General features: G+C 53.7%; 1 protein-coding gene across 1 annotated transcript; it reads left to right on the top strand.

Moving 5' to 3' along the window:
• The first annotated feature begins 17,826 nt into the window (after positions 1 to 17,826).
• Positions 17,827 to 20,535, top strand: M406DRAFT_290831 (uncharacterized protein). Its single transcript, XM_040918925.1, has 2 exons — positions 17,827 to 20,015; positions 20,094 to 20,535. The coding sequence occupies exons 1-2, from the start codon at positions 18,859 to 18,861 to the stop codon at positions 20,287 to 20,289; spliced, it is 1,353 nt and encodes a 450-aa protein (XP_040777339.1). The 5' UTR covers positions 17,827 to 18,858; the 3' UTR covers positions 20,290 to 20,535.
• The last annotated feature ends 1,864 nt before the right edge of the window (positions 20,536 to 22,399 follow it).

Genomic DNA, 22,399 nt, shown 5'->3' with positions numbered 1-22,399 from the left:
CATTCAGTCATCCAACAGGCATCTTTGGATTCAGCGATCTGGTCTCACATTGGCATCTCCAAGAGACAAGACGGACCGAACAGTCAGCCACCCACCCACGAATCAGGGGCCAACAGCACCTCTTCTCCAGACAGACACGCGCCATTCCCGACGTTGTACATGTCCATCCAGTGATTCGTCGGTAAGTCGATGGTATATTTCCCTTTTTGGTTTGTAATATGCAGTCCGTCCCTTTTCCCTTTCCTCCCCCCTCCTTCCAGCTGGTTGTCTGTCCTGTCGCCCCCTTGCGCACACCCTCGCAGCACTAAGCCACTCTGCACAACTTGCAAAGTCGCATCCGAGCCATCATCTATTTGTCTGCCCCTTTCACTTCCGTCCAAGCAGCCACCGTTGAACAATTGAGATCCCGGCATGACCTCGTCATCGTATGGTTGGTGTGTCTCGTCGCTTCGCCCTTTCATCCATGGCCAGCAGTCCCTCTCTCGTCTTGGTTCGATGAAGCATCAGCTTTCCAAAAACGGGACCCGAGGATTACCAATGTTGTAGGGCTGAGCTTTGACGCCATCTGACTGCGCTGCCAAACATTGGCTACAAGTCTTCCTGAACAGGTGGCACGACTGGCGCAAATCGCGACCGGTCAGATACACGGGTCACCAGGGTGCGCTCTCCTGCATTTGGTGGCCATCCAAGCTGCTTTTGTTGATGTATGATCCGGTCATTGTTCGTGGCAGCAAGGGACGGTGACGTGAGGAATCGAAAAGCTGGCTCGCCTTGACAAACTCAACCCCCCATCTTTTCAACCAACAAAAGACAAGAGACGCACACACACAAAGATCGACCAGAAAAAGATATCTCCGAGCTGTCAGAGAAAGGCTAGTTCAGCCGGCCCGTCACCAACCCAAAAGAACACATCATTCTCTCCGGCCATAAATCTGCATCTTGCATTTTGGACCTGGACCTGAACCCTGCGTCCAACCCCAAGCCGACTTGCCCGCCCTCTCTCTCCCTGCACCAACGTGCGAATGACATCGCCGGCGACCGAGTATCCCAGCTAGCCTGTGTGCCGTTTTTGGTCGCAGCATCCGGAGCCCTCCCTTGACTTGTGGCCCCTCCATTCCCGGCCTTGCCTGCAGGAACAAGCCGGTTAACCCACGCCGGTGTCACCTCGCACGCACCCCATCATCTCACCTATCCGCATTACCTGCCACCCTGTCAGAAAGCCTTCCCCCAACTGGAGGAGCTTCCTTTGTTCGACCTCAACCGTCGCGAGCCGGCTGGAGCTGGCAGTATCGAGCAGCGTGGCTGATCGTTTTCTTGCGCCCCCACCGATGACATTGTGTGACCCATCCAACCTGACGCCGTCATCTCTGTCCCAAACGAGGACCCATCATACCTCAATCGTCTCTTGATTTCATCTTTCTCCTTCTCCTTCTTCTTCATCATCATCATCATCATCATCATCAGAGACATAATCCCTTTTTCGCCTATCGCGTTCTCCGACACGCTGTCTGAGAATTCATCCTCACGGACCCAACACACTTCATATATCATGTCTTCTTCGAGACCGCGCCGCTCTGCGGCCCAAAAGGCGTCTGTCGCAATTACTGACATGGCAGACAGAGACAACAACACTATGTCATCCTCGCGCTCTCGTCGCTCGGGTGATCCCAAGGGTCTGGCATCCGTCTCTCGCGGCGGCATAGACGACAAGGATCACACCTATCTCAATATCAAGGTGCCGGCTAATAAGCTCCGCCAGGCGACCGGCAGCAAGAATGGCTCCAGCATCTCCGTCAGCAGTGATTCTGCCCCTAAGCGCTCCACCCGAGGCAATAAGAAGAGCTACGTGGTCGACGACTCGGACAGCGAAGACGATGACGATGAGAGCAAGGACGAGATCCAGGTATGTCGTGGACCCCGACGCGCCTAATATGTACCCATCAAAACAGGCCGTATGCAAGTGCCGAATAGCCTCTGACAATACACGTTCAGGTCGGAGCTCCTGCTGGTGATGTGGACGCCGAGGATGATGACGAGACAGGACTAAGCCCAGAGGAGGATGAGGAGGAGGACGACGACGACGACGAGGACGCTGAGGCCGATGAAATGGATGTCGATGCTGAAGGCGAAGAGGACGAGGACGAGGATGCTGAGGGCGAAGAGGACTACGAGGGCCAGCCCACGCCCGCTATCAAGATCTCCAAGCCCGTCAAGGCTTCGCCATCCACCAAGAAGACCAACAAGCAGGTCACCCCCAAGAAAGCCGCCGGTCAGTCTGCTGCCATGGACGCGGAGAACTCGGACGACGATGAGCTCAGTGACCTTGACAGCGATGACGAGGCCATGGATCTCGGAGACGAGGACGCAGAGGGTGAGGATGAAGAAGACGAAGACATGGACGCCGAGGGCGAAGAAGTTGAGGAGGACCAAGACGCCGAGGGAGAGCCCGAGGCTGATGTGACAGCTGGTGCCGCGCCTGCTGATGTGGACAGCGATGACAGCCAGGGCGAGGCGCCCGACCTTTCTCGCATGACCCAGCGCCAGAGGGCCCGTTTCGAGGGCCTCGATGAGAGCCACTATCAGGCCCTGTCAAACGGTATGTGTTGAGTTGATTTCTCTCTGTGGTAGTTGTGGTAGTGGTGCCCCAAGATACAATGTGAGATGATGCAAGGAGTGCTGTGCTGATCCTAGTGTCGACACACACAGAGGTCCAAGCCAAGAAGCATTTCACTGTGGAGGAGAAGGCCATGCGTCGTGCTGAGATGGCCCGCAGACGACGCAACCTCAGTGAGAAACGCAATGAGGAGGTCAAGGTAAGCTGGACTCGATTCCTGTCTCGATTGCTCTCCCTTCTTCCCTCTCCCCTTCCTTCTGTCTCTCTTTCTCTCCCTCTTGACCTCTTTTCACCTTTGCATCACCACTCAACAACAAAAACACAAATGCTATCCAACATCAAATTGCACAAAGCCTTGCTCCACTCCAATATCCAAAAATACAGCAGACATGCCCCACACCCTCGAGCACACCACTGCTGAGGAGGCCCTTGAGGACTCTGAGGACGACCCTGGGCTCTCCTATCAGCCCAACTCACTGGTGGCCGAATTTGTCAAGAACACCACAGCTATCCCTGACAACCAATTCACTGATGATGATTCCTCCTCTGATTCTTCTGACATGTCTGACCCTTCTTCCTCCAAACAGCAAGAGACCATCAACAAGTTGCTCAAGAAGCAAGCCGGCAAGACCAACCGCAAGGGTCTCTCTGCCATTGGCGAAGAGCAGCTCGAGGATGAGCTGGCTCACCCCAACCCCTCCATGATCCGCTGGCGAAGCACCCTCCAGGGCAACTCCGTCTCTGTACCCAAGGAGGTCATCGCCAGCCCTTTCGGCACCCTATTCGCCAACCCTGCCCCTCTCCCGCCTGGATTCCGTCACGGCCCACGCCCGCTGATCGAGGTGGTCGAGGAGGTCTCCTAGGACGAGCACTCCCAAGACAACGGAGGCGGCAGCAAAGAGCAGCAGGTGAAGAACTCGAGCGGCAAGGGCGAGGACGAGGACGAGGCTCAAGTTGAGGCTCAGAAGCACGGCGCAGGCCCGAAGAACAATCAGGTTGTCGAGCAGGGCACTAGCTACAACACCAACATCCGCAAGCGCGCTGTGAAGAAGAGCCTCCAGAAAAAGCTCGATGGAGACTCGCACGAGGGCAGCACTAACTAGGGTGGATGGACCCAATTCCGACGCGTGCTGCCCCATTTCGAAGACGTCCTCTTCACCAAGTCGACATCTAGTACGAAATTTGCGACGACACACCCACATGAGGACACAAAGACATGGAATGCAGCAATGCGCGGAGAAGCAAGGGATTATGGACAACATTCTTATTTGCTATTTAGCGGCACGGTTGTCAAGGGGTGAGGCAACTTGTCATCTGGGTTTCTTCGCTATGGTTTGCTCGGAGTTTGGAAGGGTAAATCTGGGGGGGCGTCTAGAGCGCTTTGGTTTCTCTACAATGATGGGTTCTTCCCAGGCTATTTACGATGTCACTGAGCCGTAGCGCATGAATCAAATGCCAATGGCAGATTGATATTACAAAACGTGCGTTCCTGGGATCGCTGTCTAACCGATGAGCCGTCGAGCAGTCCAATGAGGCGGAAGAACGCTTGGAGGTTTTTAGGAGAGTTCATTTCTCAGGCGCTGTGACCCCTTTTACGTAGAGGTGGCATCTTCGCGGTAGATCATCTGGCGCCAGACACGTGCGAGATGCGCGCGGATTCTAGAAGCGGCGAAGGGCTGACGAAGGGGCATAGTAGAATGTACAGACTCGGACGAAGGCCTCTTTGGTCCTCTGCCTCCTTGCAGTTCGCAGACCTTTTGAACTTGCCAGAACAGCAAACGTCCAGCGGAGCTGAATGCACAAGGACATGACCGCGAGGACTCCAGATCATCCCTCCAAGACCTGCTTTGTGATTCAAGCATTCGCCTGGCCAGGAGGCGATGGGAAGATGGTCCTGCTAGAACACGTGCCCCACGGTAGATGTTAGGGGACTGCCAGCCTGCCGGAGGAGGACATGGACACTTGCCACTGTTTATCACCCCCTATCCCCTCAAGATTTCTCTGCCGCGAAAGTTTGTGAGTACAATATCACGAGTCACCAGCCTCTCAGACTTACATTCCCCCCCTCCCCCCCCTCGAGGGCCTCAACCGCCTCCCGCTTTTGACCGCGAAATGAACACAAATGTGGTGTCTTCATACCATCAGCTACAACAGCCCTCCCCTCTGGATCTGTTATCCCTGCGGCTAATAAGTGATAGGAAAATTACGGTCTCAACTCCATGATCTATGGCAAGGTAGCCCAGCACATTCGACCGGCCCCACGACAAGACGATAGTACGCAATCATTGAAACGTTGTACAACTGAACACCAGTGAATCCCACGAAATTGAAGGCCATGGAGATTTCCTACGAACCCCCCTATTCGTCTATAGCTCAGTTACTTGTTCATGTAGTCAGATCGGTGTCCAACAAAAAACGAAAGCAGAAGAATGAACGCAGCCTTCGTGTTCCTGTCACTTGTGTATGGCGGCCAGATCTGCAGCGTGCGGTACAGGTGCGGAAGGCCATGGACAGGTAAATCAAGAAACCTCCAGCCTCGCAATACAGGACAAACCATCAAGGCACCAGGGCTTGGACGGCAGGCTAAGGACCGTGTCCCTGCCTCCAATGACAGATGATAACATGGTTCGGTTTTGCACAGCTGCTCCAGACGTCGTCATTGGCGCGTATTAGTAAATAAAAGCAACCCAAATTCCAGCATTCGTTTCGATCTGTGTCTCAAAGGCACAGAGAGTCTCGCCACTTCGCAAATTTAAGCTAGCGCCGTCAACCAGCACTTTGCCAAAAGGCCTTGGGATCTCGTCTGGTCTCAGTTCAGTGAGAGCAAGCAATCGAAACATTGGTCTGCAAAAGGTTGTTCATCGTGAATGGCCATTGTTTGTGGCCTGGACATCTCATGAAAGCTCGTTGTTTGTTGAATCTGATTGTTCTCAAATGTGGCTGTCGATATCTATACTCTAGACGCCGCCGCTCGTTCGAATAGTGAACGAAACTACATGACTTGTTCTGACCTCCAGAATGTGATCTCCGTGTCATGCATCTTCATGCTTGGAGCCTGGTATACGGTGAAGCTAAAGAGAACGGCACAGTAGTAGTACTACATGTATGTCCTCAGCCTTGTCTTTCTACTTGTTTTTGGTGTTGCCAGTCGAGGTCACTGCCTCACAACCTCCCAGATCACTCCATAACGCTGTTCATTCAATGACTCCACCATATACTAGACTACATCTTCGAAGTTGCATGACTGCACTGTGCCATCTTACACATTCGGCCTACCATCTCGCGAGAGAAATGGATAACGAGGCTGCAAGGCTACGATGGGTGTTGCAGGGATTTCCCGGTCCACAAAGTCGGGACCCTAACCCTTACAACGTCGCCTCGTCAAGAACTCGGGTAGGCGTATTTACATTTCCCAATCAGGGCAAGGCATGTCGGAATAAACGATACATGTACGAGTCGACGGGTAATAATCAAATGCTCAATTCCTTGGATTTGAGGCATGTGTCATTTCGATGTGGAGTGTGGTTTTGCGGAGACACGAGGTAGAGATGGTCTGTCGAACCACGAAGCGCGTCGTGCGGTTCCAATGAACTGCCCGGACAACGAAATGAGGCGGCCTGGTTTTTTTGGGCAAATTCTCGATCTATATGTTCACTTGGCTTCAGAGCCAAAATAAATCTTCGCCGGCCTACAGAGTTGCCCCTCTATGGTCTCGCTCTCGAGGCTTCTTGCGATTGCAGTCGATCCGCCTCTGACTTTGTTGTTATTCAACTTGTACGAGATCGACACTCATGTGGACCACCGATCAAGCTCTGGTATTCAAATCTGGTTTTTACTCTCTAACTGAGCTGAACCCTCCTTTCAGCCCCAAAGAGATCGCACCCGACTGGCTGATTGGAATTGTTCCCAGGCTGCCTTTTCAGACGCAGCATTTCCCCTTGAGTCCAGAATATGGATGGCAGACTCCGACTTGCTGGCTGCCGCGTCTAACCACTTCGACCCTCGTCTAGGAAGCACTCTTTTATGAAGGATACCTCCTTCCTCGATCCCTTCTTGCCTAACCGAACAAACCAGACATCACAGTTCCACAACATAGCTCCCCGAAAGGCATGTATCGGCAATCGAGCCACAACAGAAGACGGTTGAAAGAGAAGAAATTAGGAAATAAGAGAGGAGAAAGGAGAAAGGAGAAAGGGGAAAAGGACACGAAGAAATTGAGTCGAGACGGATACTTGATATGGACGCAGAGAATGCAAATGAAGTGATACATGAGGACTCTGAGTCATTGGAAATCAAATCGGAAATCTGTTTTGTTATATCCAACCAACTCGCCCCGTGCGAGGTCCTCAACCCTTGAGAGCACGACTCCCATCTCCTCTCGGCATACCAGTACCTCGTCAATAAGTGACTGCACAATAAATCAGTCTACCTGCATACAGTTGAAGCCCCTTGTTCACTTGCTGAAGAGACCTTGGCCAGTACAACTGACAACACTATTGTCTGATGACGAAGATGCAGACATCCCGCAGGGGTCAATAGCAAGAACAAGGCTGTTGACAGATTACAACCGGCAAAGTACACGTGCAAATGGCATGCAGAATTCAATATATATCCGATGAAGGTCCTCAGAATAGAAGAGACACATAAGGTGAAGCCGGGCCTGATTCTTCAGTTTCATGGCTATGGAATTGTGTGAAATAAAGAGAATGCAGGATATGTAGTCATAGTACAGGTCTTGTTGTTGTCGTCACGGCCATGGACGGTATATCTGTTTCTTCGACCGCCCGTGAATGTGTAGCCTCTTCACTCCTGCGCCAATTCTTGTTCCAACTTGACTCTCGAGATATCATGTAGGAGGAAGAAGGTACGCATATGCGTCGGTGAGGGCAATCTGGTGGGTACAGAACGATTGTTAGTAAACACACGCATTCAAGGTAACAGCTCAGTGAGAAGTGTAAGCATGCAGGTACAGAATGATTGTTCGTGAACATACCCATTGGGGATTGGCCGGGGGAGGGTGCCTGATTGGAACCCATGATCTATACATGGGAATGCTCTGAAACTGTTCCCAAAACCCTGCCCCATCACCACGACACAGAGCAGAAGTGCACCTTGCCAGTATCGACAAAACACTTTCAGCTGTTCCTGAGACTTTCTCCCATCGACAGTGGCCCAAGATTTTGGGTTGCAGGTCCCAGCCCCTGTGTGTTCAACCCAAACATCCTACCGCTACACATACCTACTTCGACCTTCTCTCTTGTTCGATCTCTCTCCCTCCCTCTCTCTTCCTTTCTTCCTTCAACAAACTACGAAAACAAGAACAGGTACGTACGAGTAGTCTCTTCTACCAATTGAACCATCATCACCATTACCATCATCAACACCATCACCATTCCCATCCATCCCCTGCGCTGTAAGTTGAAGCCATTCCCAGCCCTGCACTCGTCCTCTGCCACCATCCAGAGCAAATCTTCATCTCCAGCACCATCCAAGCCATACGAACTGCCTTCTTCGCCTCACCATCAATCTCACACACCAGCAAGTTGTTCTCAAGCGAGTTCGACTTGAACCCAATTGGCTCATCTGGTAAGCTTCCCTGCCCAAAGAGAACACCATCCCATCATCCTCCCCGTCCCAAGAATCTCGTTCACACTCGTCTCTCGTCTTCGTCCGTCTCCAGCATCGCCAGTGCGTCGTTTGAGGGCAGCAAAGAAGAGGAAAACGAGGCCAGAGAGGTGGTGAGTGCCCTCCTCTGCAGCCTACGTCTCCCTCAATTTAATCAAGTCATCTTGCCCTCAGCAAAAACATGGGCTGTAACCTGTGAATTTTCTGAATTCCTCCGTCTATTTTCTATGTGAATCTCATTCAATCTGATCTCGCCCTCACCTTGACCTGAGAATCACCTTGACCTTTACCTGCTTTTCTCCCAGCCACCACCACCACCAGTACCAGCACCATTACATCCCATTCCTTCTCACCCAAACTCACTTTCAACCTGTCTATTGTCTCTCTCCCTCTCCTTACCAAGCAGCGTCCGTTTAATCACCAAAGTTTCTCACCCAACCACTGCCTCTTCATCCTCTTTCCCTTGACCACTTGAAGTCACTTGGTATGCCTTCCTCCCAGTCCTGACATTGACGCCCATGTTTGACCATGTGGACGCCCACATAGCATTTCTACCTTCGAGAACATCCTCCTCCATTCTTGTGATATGACAGCACAGCTAACCAATACCTCTGAATGTTTAGCATACAACGACCAGAATCTTTTTTTCTTTCCTTTTCTCTTTCCCTTTTCTTTCTTCTCGGAGACATACCAACAGCCAAGATGTCCGCCTCCGAGAGCACCACCAGCACCACCACCCCGACCCCCAATGGCCCGGCCGCCAACTGCGTCCTAGACGCCGACAAGGTCCGTTCGGCCCTCGAGACAGCCCGGATGTGCACCAACAGCATCCGACAGATGCAGCAGCAGCGCCTCACCCTGACCAACACGCTGCTGATCAAGAGGGCCGACCAGAGGATCTCGGCAAGCCAGAACGAGCGGCTTGCCGAGATGGCGTCCATCCGACGTCCTGTCGATTCTGGCCTGGTCGAGAGGGAGCGCGTCATGGCGCAGGCCATCTCGATCAACGACCAGATTCGGCAGCTCTGGAGGACCACGCCCGGCCGGGCCACGGACAGCAACATCCGTGCCGGCATCTATGCCCGCGTCGACGCCCTCTCAGCTGAGCGCCAGCAGCTGATGGCGTCGATCGGCGAGGAGGATGCCATGGTGTGGCTGCCTGACTTTGTCCCCCTGCACAGGCGCATGGCGGAGAACAGCGCGGCAGAGGCGGACGAGCAGGTGGCCACCACCACCAACAACAACGACAACACTGCGCCTGCTTCTGCTGTCGTTCGTGTCGTCGAGGATGTCGAGAGCCCTCAGATTGACGTCCGTGTCCCCAGCACGGATGTCGACGATGGTGATGACTTGGACTCCCTCTTCGGCGGTGACGACAGCGCCGAAGAGTCTGAAGCTCAGGTCGGCGTCAATCCAGGCGTCGATCTGGCTTCGGGCTCGAGCGGCGACAGTGGCGACAACCAGCCCTCGTCTTCAGATGTGCAGGCTGGTGGTATTCCTGCTGCTGCCTCGGAGGTTGAGAACGCACCAGCTGCTATGGCGGCTGGTGCTGCTTCTTCTGATGAGGTCAGCAGTGGTGGTGCTGCCAGTGCTGCCATGGCGAGGGGTGGTGGTCGTGTCGTTGTGGCCACCAGCACGGATGTTGCTGTCACCATCTCCAACGGGCCCGATGGCGCTCCTGGCGAGGCTCTGCCTGTGAACAGCAACAACAATAACAACAGCAGCGAGCAGGAGGAGGCGTTCCAGGGCATCCTCGAGGACGCATCGTGGTTCCCGGAGGTGGGCGAAGATTTCGTGGCTCCTCTGACACCATCGGCGTTGCCAGAGGGAGCGGCGCCACTCACGGATGAGGAGGCCCGGCGAATCCTCGCCGACAACTCATGGTTCCCAGGAGCCGGAGCCATGGGCGGTAACGAGCTCGACCTGGCGCCGGTCCTTGCTCCCGCCGACTTACCTCCTATGCCCTCCTCCTCTTCTCTCTCCTTCCCTGTGGGCGAACCGGCCGTCCAGCAACCCCAGCCGATGTCTCTGCCGCGTGTCCGACCGTCTCAGCCTTCGGGCACCACCCAAGAAGACGTCGTCCCGGCCACTCGCCCTCCTCCGATTCCTGTCGCTCCCGAGGCTAGCACCAGCAGCAACAACCTCCAGCCTGCAGCCGGTACCGTGCCCGCCCCTACCAAGTCGTCTGCTGCTCGTCCCAAGCCCATACCCAAGCCCAAGCCCGCCAGGCTCAGGGCTGCGGCTTCGGCCTCTTCTCAGCAGCCTTCTTCTCAGGCGGCGTACCAGCACCAGCAGCAGCCCATCCAGAACGTCCTCGCCTCCTCCTCTCAGCCTGCTGCTGCCATCGCTGCTGTAGAAGCCGTGGTACTGCCTCCTGCTTCTGGAAACTTCTCTCCTCGGACGGCCATCGCCCAGCTTCAGAATGCTTGGATCACCAGCTCACCGAATAACAACAACAGTGCTGCTGCAGCCAACAACGACATCACCAACAATGTTCCCGCTGCGCCTGCACCTGCTGATGTCTCTGCACCGGCTCTGCTGCCTGTTCGTGTTGGTGGCGATGGAAGTGGAAGTGGAAGTACTGGCCAGGATGCCGTCCCCAACCCTACGACTACCTCGTCCTCGCTCCCTTCTGCGCAGACCCAAGCAACTCCAAAGCGTGGTCGCGGACGCCCTCGCAAGGATGCAGCAACAACTGCTGAGAATGGAACTCCCAAGCGTGGTCGTGGACGGCCACGCAAGGATGGTAGTGGTGGTTCGCCAGCTGGTGGATCTGCAGACTCGACAGCAGCCTCCAAGCGTCGGCGTGGTCGACCCTGCAAGGGCGGTCAGTCAACAACTGCTGATCCTCCTGCTGCTGCTGCTTCTACGAGCGAGATGTCGACAGCCCCCACCGACAACAGCTTCACCACTACTCTGAACAGCCAGCCTGTTGTCACTGGACCGAGCTTCGCGCCCTTCATCGCCGCCCAGCAACAGCCGTTCCATGCTGCCCCAGAAGTCGGCTCGTTCACTTATTATCCTCAATATTTTCAGGATCCCAACTTCGCCTATGCATACCCGCCCGCCTTCATACCGAACGCGTGCTGTGCTGGCATGAGCTTTGCCTACCCTGCAACCCCTCCTGTCATCGAGGGCGGCAATAACAACTACCTCGTCTCCGACGCGAACAACATGAATGCCGCCGCCATGATTTACACGCCTGATCCCAACGCTCGCCTTGGACTGAACGTCTCTGCTAGCGACTTCGTTGCGTCGCAGACCCAGAAGAAGACCAGCACCACCAACAAGAAGAAAAACAGCAGCACCACCCAAGCCCGTGAGGCAACGCAGGCTGTGCAGCAGAGCATGCAGGTCGACCAGGCCCCGTCTTTCACTACCCCAGCTCCTGATTCGCAAGCGGCTCAGAGCGGCGCAGAGCAGAACTACCCTCTTCTGCCTGACACCCGACATGTTACTGCTCCCACTGCTGCTGCTGCTGCTCCCATTCCTGCTGCTACCCCCACAGCTATGCAGCGTAACGTGCATCGCGGCCAGACCTCATCTTCTACCACCCCAGCTTCCGACTCACAAAAGGCTCGGAGCGGCGCAGAGAAGAACTACCCTCTTCTTCCTGACACCCAGCAACTTGCTGCTTCTACTGCTGTTGCTGCTCCCACCGCCGTTGCTGCTGCCACTGCTGTTGTGCCTGGCAGGTCTTCGTGGCGTTCGCACACACAGTCTAGTCAGCGACCTCCCGCCCCCGCCCCCGCCTCCGCCCAGATGCCTGTGATGCCTGTGAACAACAATGGTGGTCAGGACCATGCACAGCAGCAGCTGCACCAGGCTTCGCAGCTGATGCCGCCTCCACCCAGACCCATTCACAATGCAGGCAACGGTGGTAACATGTCTCGCCGGGCTCATTCACAGCAGCCGCAAGCAGCGCAGGCACCGCAGCCAACGTCACGACCTCGTCCCCGCCAGGCTCCCGAAGGCAATACCATTATTAACAACAACAACAACAACGGCCCACAGAGCCTGGAGCTGGCCCGACATATATTCACCCGCCGCCACCAGCAGCAGGAGAACAACGGTCAAAATATACCTCGTCCCACTGCACAGCGCCCTTCAGTCGACGGCATCCACCAGCAGCAGAACAGCGGTCAGCACATACCTCGTCCTGCTCATCCTACTGCACAGCGCCCTGAGGCCAACAACACGCTCCACAACAATAACAACGCGGCGGCTCCCACCAACAAGAAGCGCAAGGCCTCAGAACCACAGCAGCAGCAGCAAGAAGCATCGGCGCGTCAGAAGCGACAGAACACGGGCTCACAGCAGCAGCGCAGGGCTACTGGTCACGTCCACAGCATGCAGGACCCCGCTCGTCAGGAGATGTCTCAGGAGCAGCAGGATCAACACGTGGAGTCTGGTGGTGGCAACGACATGCTGCAGGATCCTCGACAGCACATGCCGTCTCGTCAGCGCATGCCTCAGCACAACATGCCCCAGCAGACGCCTCCGATGCCCCAGCAGCAGCTGCAGGAGCTACAGGAAGTGCAGCAGTTCATGAATGGCACCACTGCCCGCGCGCAGAACGCTCGAGTTCCCCTTAACCCTGAGCAGCCGCCTCGACAGACCAACACAACAGCTGGTCCTGATCAGGATGACCACGGCAGCAACGCCAGCGAGGATAGTATCGACAGGTCGCTGAGGATAACCCGCGAACGCATGATGCTTTCCGACGGGCTCGAGTCGGCACCCGATGACTTCGCCGCGAATGTTAACGAGATCATGTCGCTCATCCGCAGCAACGTATCAATTCAGAGCGGCGCCCAGCAGCAACTCGACGAGATGCAGGTCATGATCATGGCGGGCCAGACCGATGGGCGACTGTACGAACAGTTTGTCGAGTCCGTAGACCAGATACATGATGTGGTTGAGCGACACATGGAATTGATCGGCATGGCCGCTCAGAACCTTGAGCGTATCTTTGCCAACTTCCAACGCAATGGTCCTGCCAACTCTTTGGGCACGAATGTCGTCCGCAACGTGGACGGCGAGGGGGACATGGCGCGTGGTTACAACAACAACAACAACAATAACAATCGTAACCGCAACCACCAACCCCAGCAGTACTTCAATCACAATGCTTACGCTGGCGGCGAGAATGGCAGTGGTGGCTTCAACACGCGTGGTCCATCCAACGCGAATTCCTTCCACACATATGCCCCTTCCGGCACCCACCACATGAACCACGGCGAGAATGTGGCGCGTGCCCAGAACAACCAGCCCCTGCCCCAGCAGCACTTCAACAATGCCTACGCTGGCGGCCACAATGGCCATGTTGGCTTCCACAACAACACGCATGCTCAGCCCAACGCCTTCTACACCAACCCCAGCTCGAACCCAGCCCACGGCGTTCGCACGAACGGCCCCTCGTCGCACGCCTTCATTAACAACAATACCATGAATGGCGGCAACACGGCGCGTGCTCAGATGATGCAAGCTCAGGGCCCCCAGCAGCTCAACCATGCTTACGCCGGCGGTGTTGGCGGTGCTGCGGAGTATGACTTGGGCTTGAACTCCGACTTGGACGACATTGCCTTTCAGATGCCTATGCAAGGTCACCACAACTGAAGGGTTCGAGAGAGACGTCTTCGTGGGGAGGGAGGAACGGGGATTGGCTTTGGCCCCAGACGATGACGGTCAGGGATGGAATGAGGCACGTACTGACGGCCACGGATACTTTGATGATGGAGGGGTATGATGATTCTGGTTCTGGGACAGATGATGGGATTCCGAAAGAGGCCTTCGATCGTCATGAAAGACTGCATGACTGACTGAAGGGAGGTTCGGATTGATGGATGCCTGTTTCTGTTCTTTTTTTCTTTATTCTTCTTCTTCCTCCTTACACCACGAGAGAGATGTTTCCGTCTACAGAACATGGCCAGGTACCACATTTGATGATGAAGGAAGGAAAGGTACATGGCCAGATAGACACAGAATCAAAAGGTGTCTTTTTAATGAAAAGTGCTCATGTGTCCCTTTTTCGTGCAAGTGCTCGTACTGCTAACGGCCAGGATGAATTCGGAAAAGATCAAGGACATGGAAAGGCAGAGAGAGAGGGAGCTGTTGGGGATGGTGGCATGAGACGGCCATGCAGAGGAGGTTACATGGGAGAAGAGTCCTCGCCACTGATACCCTCGAGACTCTGTCATACGCTGAGATAAAGTTACCTTGTGCACAAACAGTAGGTAATTTGAACGGGACAGACCTCTGCGAGCGCGCCAGACAGCACACATACCGCCACGAAAGAGGGCGATCAATCAATGCCTAGGCGCGGGGTGGCTGTCTTCATCCCGAGCAAGACGCAGGATGAAACTTAAAGGCTGCCACGCTCCACAGACGTTTTTTTTTTTTTTTTTTTTTTTTTTAACGTAAAAGAGGCCAAGGCGGGAAACAGGCTTTTTCTCTTGAAAGCTACATGGCCAGAGTTCTCAAGAGAAAGCTTATATGAAGGGACAAAGACACAATGGCGTTGACGACTTCACGCGAGGATTCATTGTCAACAAGAGCGAGTCCTCAGCGTCACGCCCCGCCAGCCATTTTCGATTGTGTTCCAAAGGAACAATGCACACGCAATTTATCCATATCCAATCGTTATCTGAGGGTCTTTGATACGATGGATTTTTTCAAGAGAAAAAAAAAAAGGGTAGAAAAGAAAGAAAGAAAAAAAGGAAGGATGTTGAGTGGCTAATTGGGACATGATGGTTCGGATGAATTGGGTTTGTAGGATGACGAAGGAGGGTGGAGAAAAGAGTTTAAAGCTCGAGGTTATCATTTCGAGTCCCTCCCCCCGGGATTGTGTCAGCCTTTTGAATTTCCAGCGCCTTGAGCACCTAATCAGAAACGGGACTCGCCAAGTACAGTGGAACGCAGGCCCCAAAGTACCCCTCCGGCCCGCGCCCCTGCCGCTTGCTCACATGTGCCGTGCACTACATAGCAGTACCACTTGTGCATGGCTTGGACACAACCACCAGACTGATGACTAGTTGAATACTTGTAGTCTTTGCATTGATCTTTATCCATCTATCTGTCAATTTCTCAGCTGTCCTCAAAATTAGATGGAATCCTCTTCAGCAGTCATACTGTGCCATGATATGGAATGAGAACTGCAAACAAGACCTCAACCACCCACGGGTAATCGACAATGTATTTCATATGTGAAGACTGTGCCACCCTGGTTCACCGTTGCTGTATATATTGAACAATGGGGGCTGATGCGATCCTATTCCGCCAGCGTATATCGACCTGTACAAAATAGCACATCAGTGAGGGCTCACAGCGGCATGTAGCCGCTCTATCAACCTCATTGGAGAGGCCACCATGAATATTGTATGGCTTAGTACGAGTAATCATAACACAATACTGTCCGCACGATCAAGACCTGATATATGATCACTGATTTGTCTTCGTCTTTGCATCCACAAACAAACATGGTGAGGTTAGAACAGGGGAATCCATTCTTGATCCGAATCCGTATCCGACCAGTAGTCGGCCTCAGAGGTCTGAACTTGTTTGACCAGAGCAGATGATTCGACCAGTTACTGCTCCGATTCCTTCTCTCCCTCTGTGTCTTCGTCTTTGACCTCGGGCTCGAATTCGTCGCCCACCAATATCCAATCAGGATATCCGGGGACGCTTCTATTGTGTCGTGTGAAGCACTTGCTACACCAACAAGTCTCCACCGCGTGTTTCTCACTGGCATATTGTAGACCGTATACTGTCTTTTCCCCCCTCCCCAATAAGTCAGCCATGAATAATTGGAAGGAACGATATTGATTTTGGGATGGAAAGGGGGGGGGGAGGGAGCCCACATATAAGCATGCATCGCAGTAGCCATCACGCAATTTGGCCTTGCTACTGCTGTGTTCCTGAGGTTCCCATACCTTCTCCTGTCCATGCTTGTCAACGACCTTCTCTTTCGGGGTCAGAAGCGAAATGATCTCCTCGCTGGCGCCATAGTAGCGAGCCAGCTTCAGCGCTGACCATTTTTGGTCGCAGTACCGACCCATCGTTTTGAAAGCCCTGCCGTGAACCTAAGGATGACACCGAAGAAAGCGCCGGACATTTTAATCAATCTCGCCGTGGCGTTTGTTTCGTCCCTGAAAACGATGGATAGATTGACCATTACAAAGTGATTAATTAAATGCCGATCCACAAAAATCATGAATTTTCATCTTGCAGTCTCCGATTATCATCAAGAAAATACCATAAAGAAGTGTAAGCAATACCTTATATGTTACAGTATTGATATTATCAACGCCACTCAACAAATGAAGGGCCAGTCAACATTTCAACTCACGTTATCGAAAGACACCGCAGATGACGTGTGCTGTGGTAGGTGACGTTCACGCTTTGGAATTCACTTGTCACTGGCTGATACTCATGCATCGTTTTCCATAATAGACGATGGCTTTGCATGAGTGGCAGATGCAGCCAATCAAGGCACCGCACAGTGCATGTTTACGGGGCGAGGAGTTCGTGGCAGGGGGATGGCATATTCTCATTCGGGACTAGCGGCACTAAGCAGCTTTTTCTCTCACGGGGGTGTCGTGCCTGCCCTTTTGTGCCTTTGCTGACATAGGTGCAGAAGTGAAATGAAAACACCTCAGGCGTTCTACTCTGTGTGATAGTGCGCTTCAGGGTCTTGTTTCTTTTCTTCTTCTCTTGCCCCACAATATTTGAATGCCCATCTCGACGCTCGCCCTGTTCTCTTGACGACGACTCGATGTGGACGCATCAAGACGAACATTAAAGGCACACGATCTGGTAGCGGACCAAGGTCTTCGTCAATTACGTGTTGGCGCTTTGCTGGGCTGTGGCGTGTTGTGATTATACCATTGACGACGGCGAGGGGCGGGTAAGGGTGACATTCTGTCAACCTACCACACCTGCCCAACACCAGGCTGAGTGTTTTTCGAATAGACCCAACTTGTGAGCAACAGCAGCAACAGCAGCAACAGCAGTAACTTGATCACACGCCATTGATGGCGGAGATGAAGTCAGACAGGCGTCGCAGTCACAGCAACGCGGGTGGTGGTGGTGGTGGTGGGTCGCAATCCGCAAACGTCGACGCAGGCGAGGGTCGAGAAGAGACTTATGCGAGACCAGGTACGTTTGTTCTGTGTTCGTATCCGTTATCATCTCCCAGCCTCTCGCTCCTTTTTGCTGTTGCACTCGAACAAAGCGCAACCCTTCAATACCAAAACCACCCACAATTACTATCCTCCGGCCTGAGAAACCCAACTGGCGCGCCCACTAAACTCGGGAGAGACTTGCCGGCTTGTTGGGGCTGTGTAGCCTCGCACCAAAAGTCAACGGCCCGCTTTCTTCAGCCAGAGAGCCTAGGCTCACGGGCGAGCACTGATCACGGCGCTCGAGGGTTCCGAGTGGCAGCAGGGTAACCTCATCCGGAGCCGGATGATACCTAGACCACAGCAGTTTACTCCATTGTATGCGCATGATGATATATCCCCACCCATCACACCACCTGTGTCCGGCCACCTTTCTGTCCTGCCTTGCTAGTCTTTCATCCTACCTGGCACTTGGCAAGTCTGTGTCTGGACCCTGGTCGGCTTCTCGCCCTCCTTCGTCCTCGACTGGCCCACGATACCTTGCCCTGGACCCCATTCTCCATCCCCAAGGGTACCTCGGATTCCTTCACCCTAGTCGGTGATACGGGAACAGGCCGGCCAGAGTGGTTCTGTTTCCAGATCCAGATCCAGATCCCTCCAAGTTCCCTAGGGTCGATGCATTGGTCCTTGGGAAGTTTTCTCTCCTGCTCACAAGTGCCTATTTCCCCCTTGACTGGAAGACTCCGGTTCTGCCCGTGGGAATTCTGCAGAGGATAGCACCACTACACGGTTGATCTGCCCTGTTAGCGGCTATCTCCTACAGCCCTCCCCAGATCAGCCCACATTCTCATCACTTCACAACCTGTTGTTTTTCTTCCTTTCTTTCTCTGCCTCTGTTCTTCCCCACACCTACCTTCTTTGGTGGTCAGCGCCTCTCACGTTCATAGAGGCTATCATCACGAGATCTTTACCCTGCATCTGCACTGACAGGGTCACTGCATATGTGCCGTGCCATCCAATTTCTGTACTGGAAAACCGCTCAGATAAATTTTTTTCTTCTTCTAAACAGGCTTTCACCCGACCGAGCCCCAGTGTCCAAGGCAGGACGAACAGGAGGAGGAGGCCTTCCCGCGTCTCCCCACCACCCCAGGTGCCCAGCCGACCACTGGAACTGGGAGTCTCGTTGCCGCCCTCTCAACCGCCCCAGGCGTAACCCTGGTCTCCCCGCACCCCGCGCCTGTCTCCATTGGGTCTGGGTCATTAACGTCACGCCAGCCCGGTACAGCCCACCGGTCCAGGCTCAATAATAACAACGACATACAACTCCCGGCGCCCGCATCACATGCCCCTCGTGGTGACCGTGTCCCTGCGTCTTTTCCTTCCTTCTCCTCTCCCCAACAATACTTGAGGCACGGCACCTCACGCATTGATCCTGCAGCCGGTGCTCCTGCTACCCAAAGAAACCACAACCACAGAGACGGTCCAGCCGGTTCTCACAAAATGATCTTCACAGACCTGTACAAATCTCCACGATCACCCTTGTCCAGGTTACGGCACCCCAACCACCCAGCACTTGCGCCAGGCTCGGCCGACTTTGACCCTGACCTGGTCAGCAAGGACAAGTCACGACAGAAGGAGGCCGTCAAAAAACACCTGCAGACCAAGGTCCGAAATGACTGGGCATTCGACTGGCCCCCAGAGGAGCACGTGCATGTACACGTACCTCCAACCCCAGATGCTGGTCACGACGCACCAGATGGGGAGGTCGAGGGATACCTTGAGGTAGCCTCCTCTCAGGCCTCAGAAGACGCAAATCACGATGCACTGGAGGGGGACGACACTGCCTTGGACTCGGGCGAGGAGGCGGATTCAGGCTCCGATGCTGAATCGGTCTACAGCATCATCTCAGAGGACCCGCTGCACTGGAGACCTCGGCTGGAATGGGCCTCAGAGCTGTCCGATGACGAGTTGCCCTACAACTCTCCTACAACCTTCAAATTCGACACGCCTGACTCGATCGGTCAGGCCGTGACTGCTTCCAAGATCGCACGAAAGGCCAGAAGGCGGAAGGATGTGCGCAAGGAGATGGAATGGAATGACGGTTTAGCATGTTTCGAGGCCCGGAGGAACGCCTGGACCGGAGCAAAGGTGGCCCGGGTCCGCCCAAAGCCAACATCACCTACATCCCCTCTATCACCAAGGAGAGGCTTCTTTTGGCGAACGCAGACGCAGACCTCATCCAATGCCGGAACATCGCCTCTGACGCCAACGCACTCACAGCCGGACGCTGGGCAACAGCTCCCATCAGCCGGCGCAGACAGCGACAACTCCATGCCACTGGAGAGCCTGTCACCAAAGACCTCGCTCAGCGACTCCCAGAAGGCTCCTGAGCTTCTCTGTGTGGAAACCATGTTGCCTATTCCACCGCCGCTCTTACCGCCCTCGAATCCCATGCGTGCTAGCATCACACCCTCCCTCTACAATTCCATATACGAGAAGGTTGTTGTGCACAGTCTGCAACCCTCGTGTCCCATTAACCTCAGCGATATGGTACGGGCCTGCGTAGCTGGCTGGAAGCGAGATGGCGAGTGGCCCCCGCGACCTGCTGCTCCCGAACCCGCCGCCGTTGTCGCCGTTAAACGAAAGAAGAGTACAGTGTCTTCTGCAGTTGGGTCTTCGACAGCGTATCCTACATCACCGGGGAGACGGAAATTGAGTTTCTCGTTCCTGAACAGCCATGGACGTGGGCATGATGGAGACAAGGACAAGGAGAAAGTCAGACGAGAAAGCACCGCCGGTGGAGATGAGGGAAGCGGAGGCTCAGGTACGGGCAAGGCACTCAGGAGAAGCCTGCAGAAGGTCTTGGGGATTGGGCATAGCCCCACGATAACGACCATGGGTGATGGACATGCTGGAGCTCAGCAGCACTAGGTCTCTGGCTAGGATGTGCGATAATGAAGGGCAGTGTGGTCGGCCAGTCACGGAGCTGAAACATCCTTTCTCTCTCGAGAATTATGGCATGATGAGCGGTGGAGGCACGAAGGTTTCTTACTGGAAATACTTATACCCTAATTAGCTTTTGTTTGCTTAGCGGACGACTTGTCTGCTGCAGCTAGCAAGGTTTGTGCATCCTTGCCACATATCCGAAAGACAAATACCAAGTATCCTTTACCTGCCTATCGAATGAGAGAAAGAAGAAAGGAGAGAAGTAGGAAATAAGAAGAGAGAAAAAAAAACTAAGCTGCAAACTTTGCTGGAGGGACCGTCAGCCTTCTTCAGGCTGGCCATCTGCGTCGAGCAGGGTCTCCTCAACCCTGCTCTCACTTCATCCATTGTGCTTCAAGTTTTACTCATTGGGTACTACGAACAGTATGGCTGTGGAATAGGATCGGGCGTCGCCTCAATTTTCAAGAGCCAACACATCGTCAAGGCAAGCTAGATTCAAGTTATGCGTGGCTATGCAAATGAGCAACAGCATGATTGCTGAACAGTACACAAAGCCAGACACAACACTGCCAGTCCGCGCCCTGGCGTTCCATATCATGGGTGAAAAGAAAAAGAGAGAGGTAAAAAGTAAATCACCTACCCACGTCCCGCCATGCCAGATAAACCATGCATGTGAGGCTGTTTTGTTCTTCTCCGTGGGGACCGTTCAACCTGCTGCTACAGCACTGATTGACATTACTTGCCCTGCCTGCTATTCACGATAGTCGGGTTATGAACGCCAAGGCGCACGGGCCTGGCATGTGTTGTCTTCCAGGCGTGCAACTTCCTCTCCCCCGCCCCCCACTTTTCGTCCGAACTAGACATGACCCGCGGTTTGGGACACGCAACTGATCGGAGAACCTGCGGAGAGAAACAACCTTTGCTGCCCCCCTTTCTGGCCTTGGTGCTTAGTGGTGGTGCGCCACCATAGGCTTTAGCGTATGCGGCCCCGGTTTTTTTTTGGAGGGGGCCGTCTGCTGGGCTTGGCTTTTACTATGCATTATGTAGCTTTGTAGCAATTAGTGGGGTGAGGATGATGGATGGGCTAGCTGGAGATCACCAAGAAGAAGAAGGAAAAAACCTGGCTGGTAGGCATGCTTCAAGACATGGTGACTGGGTTTTCTCTTTCTAAATGGATGATCATGATGTCTATTAGGGGCCTGGGAGTCAGGAGATTAGGCTGCGCACTGTTTATGAACGTGCGATGAAGGTGGTATATTCTTTTATTTTTTATGCTTAACAACTTGGAACCATGATATGACGGTGTGGTAGGAGGTGGTTGTGTTTCGCTTGCTTTGGAGTTTTGTAGCAGGCAGATCTGAGCCTTTCATACGTGCGAAATGGAAGAGATGGGACATTACGGTAATCAAGCCCACATCGAGAGACTACTTGCTCCATAAGGGAAGTGACAGGCATATTACCACTATATCATCTCATCTGGCGAAGCCGATCTACAGTGTTTCGACCCAGTGTAAAGATCCACATGCTGAACGATAGGCAAACGACATGAAGTTATCAATGGATTTTTTTCTTATTCTTTTTTGGGGGGGTTGAGTAGAGGAGGGATTGATGATCATCCATCGCGTCTCTGCCCTGCTCAATGAACTGGACGGTGTTTCAAAGCTGCAACCTAGAAAATCGATGGCCCCTACGAGCTGCTTTTTTCCGAGATTGATTGGATTGACGTTTACGATTGACGTTCTCGGGCCAGCTCTGAGTTCAGCTTGGATCCAGGCCCAGGCCAAGGAGAGCCCCAGGCCTGTGGGGGTGCCAGATTGGCGGGACGGGTTGCTGATGAGGTCACATCGACAGCGGGGAAAGAGCGAGAGGCGGTTCCATTTCTTGGTGACGCAACGACGTCATCCCGTCCACTACAGCAAAACCAATTCAAGACAAAGGAGGACGGAAGCAAAAGAAAACAGACTTTTTTTTTTTTTTTTTTTTTTTACCACACAGCAACACACGCCCTCTCTTCTCTTCTCTGTATATGGCATAGTGTAATATTCTGCCCCATGTTCAGCTGAGTTTCGTGAGTGCAACTTCCTACTATGGGACA

Source organism: Cryphonectria parasitica (assembly GCF_011745365.1).
Source record: "Cryphonectria parasitica EP155 unplaced genomic scaffold M406scaffold_4, whole genome shotgun sequence".
Taxonomy (NCBI): Eukaryota; Fungi; Ascomycota; class Sordariomycetes; order Diaporthales; family Cryphonectriaceae; genus Cryphonectria; species Cryphonectria parasitica.
Note: the sequence above shows the minus strand (reverse complement) of the source record. Positions and strands in the feature narration are given on the sequence as shown.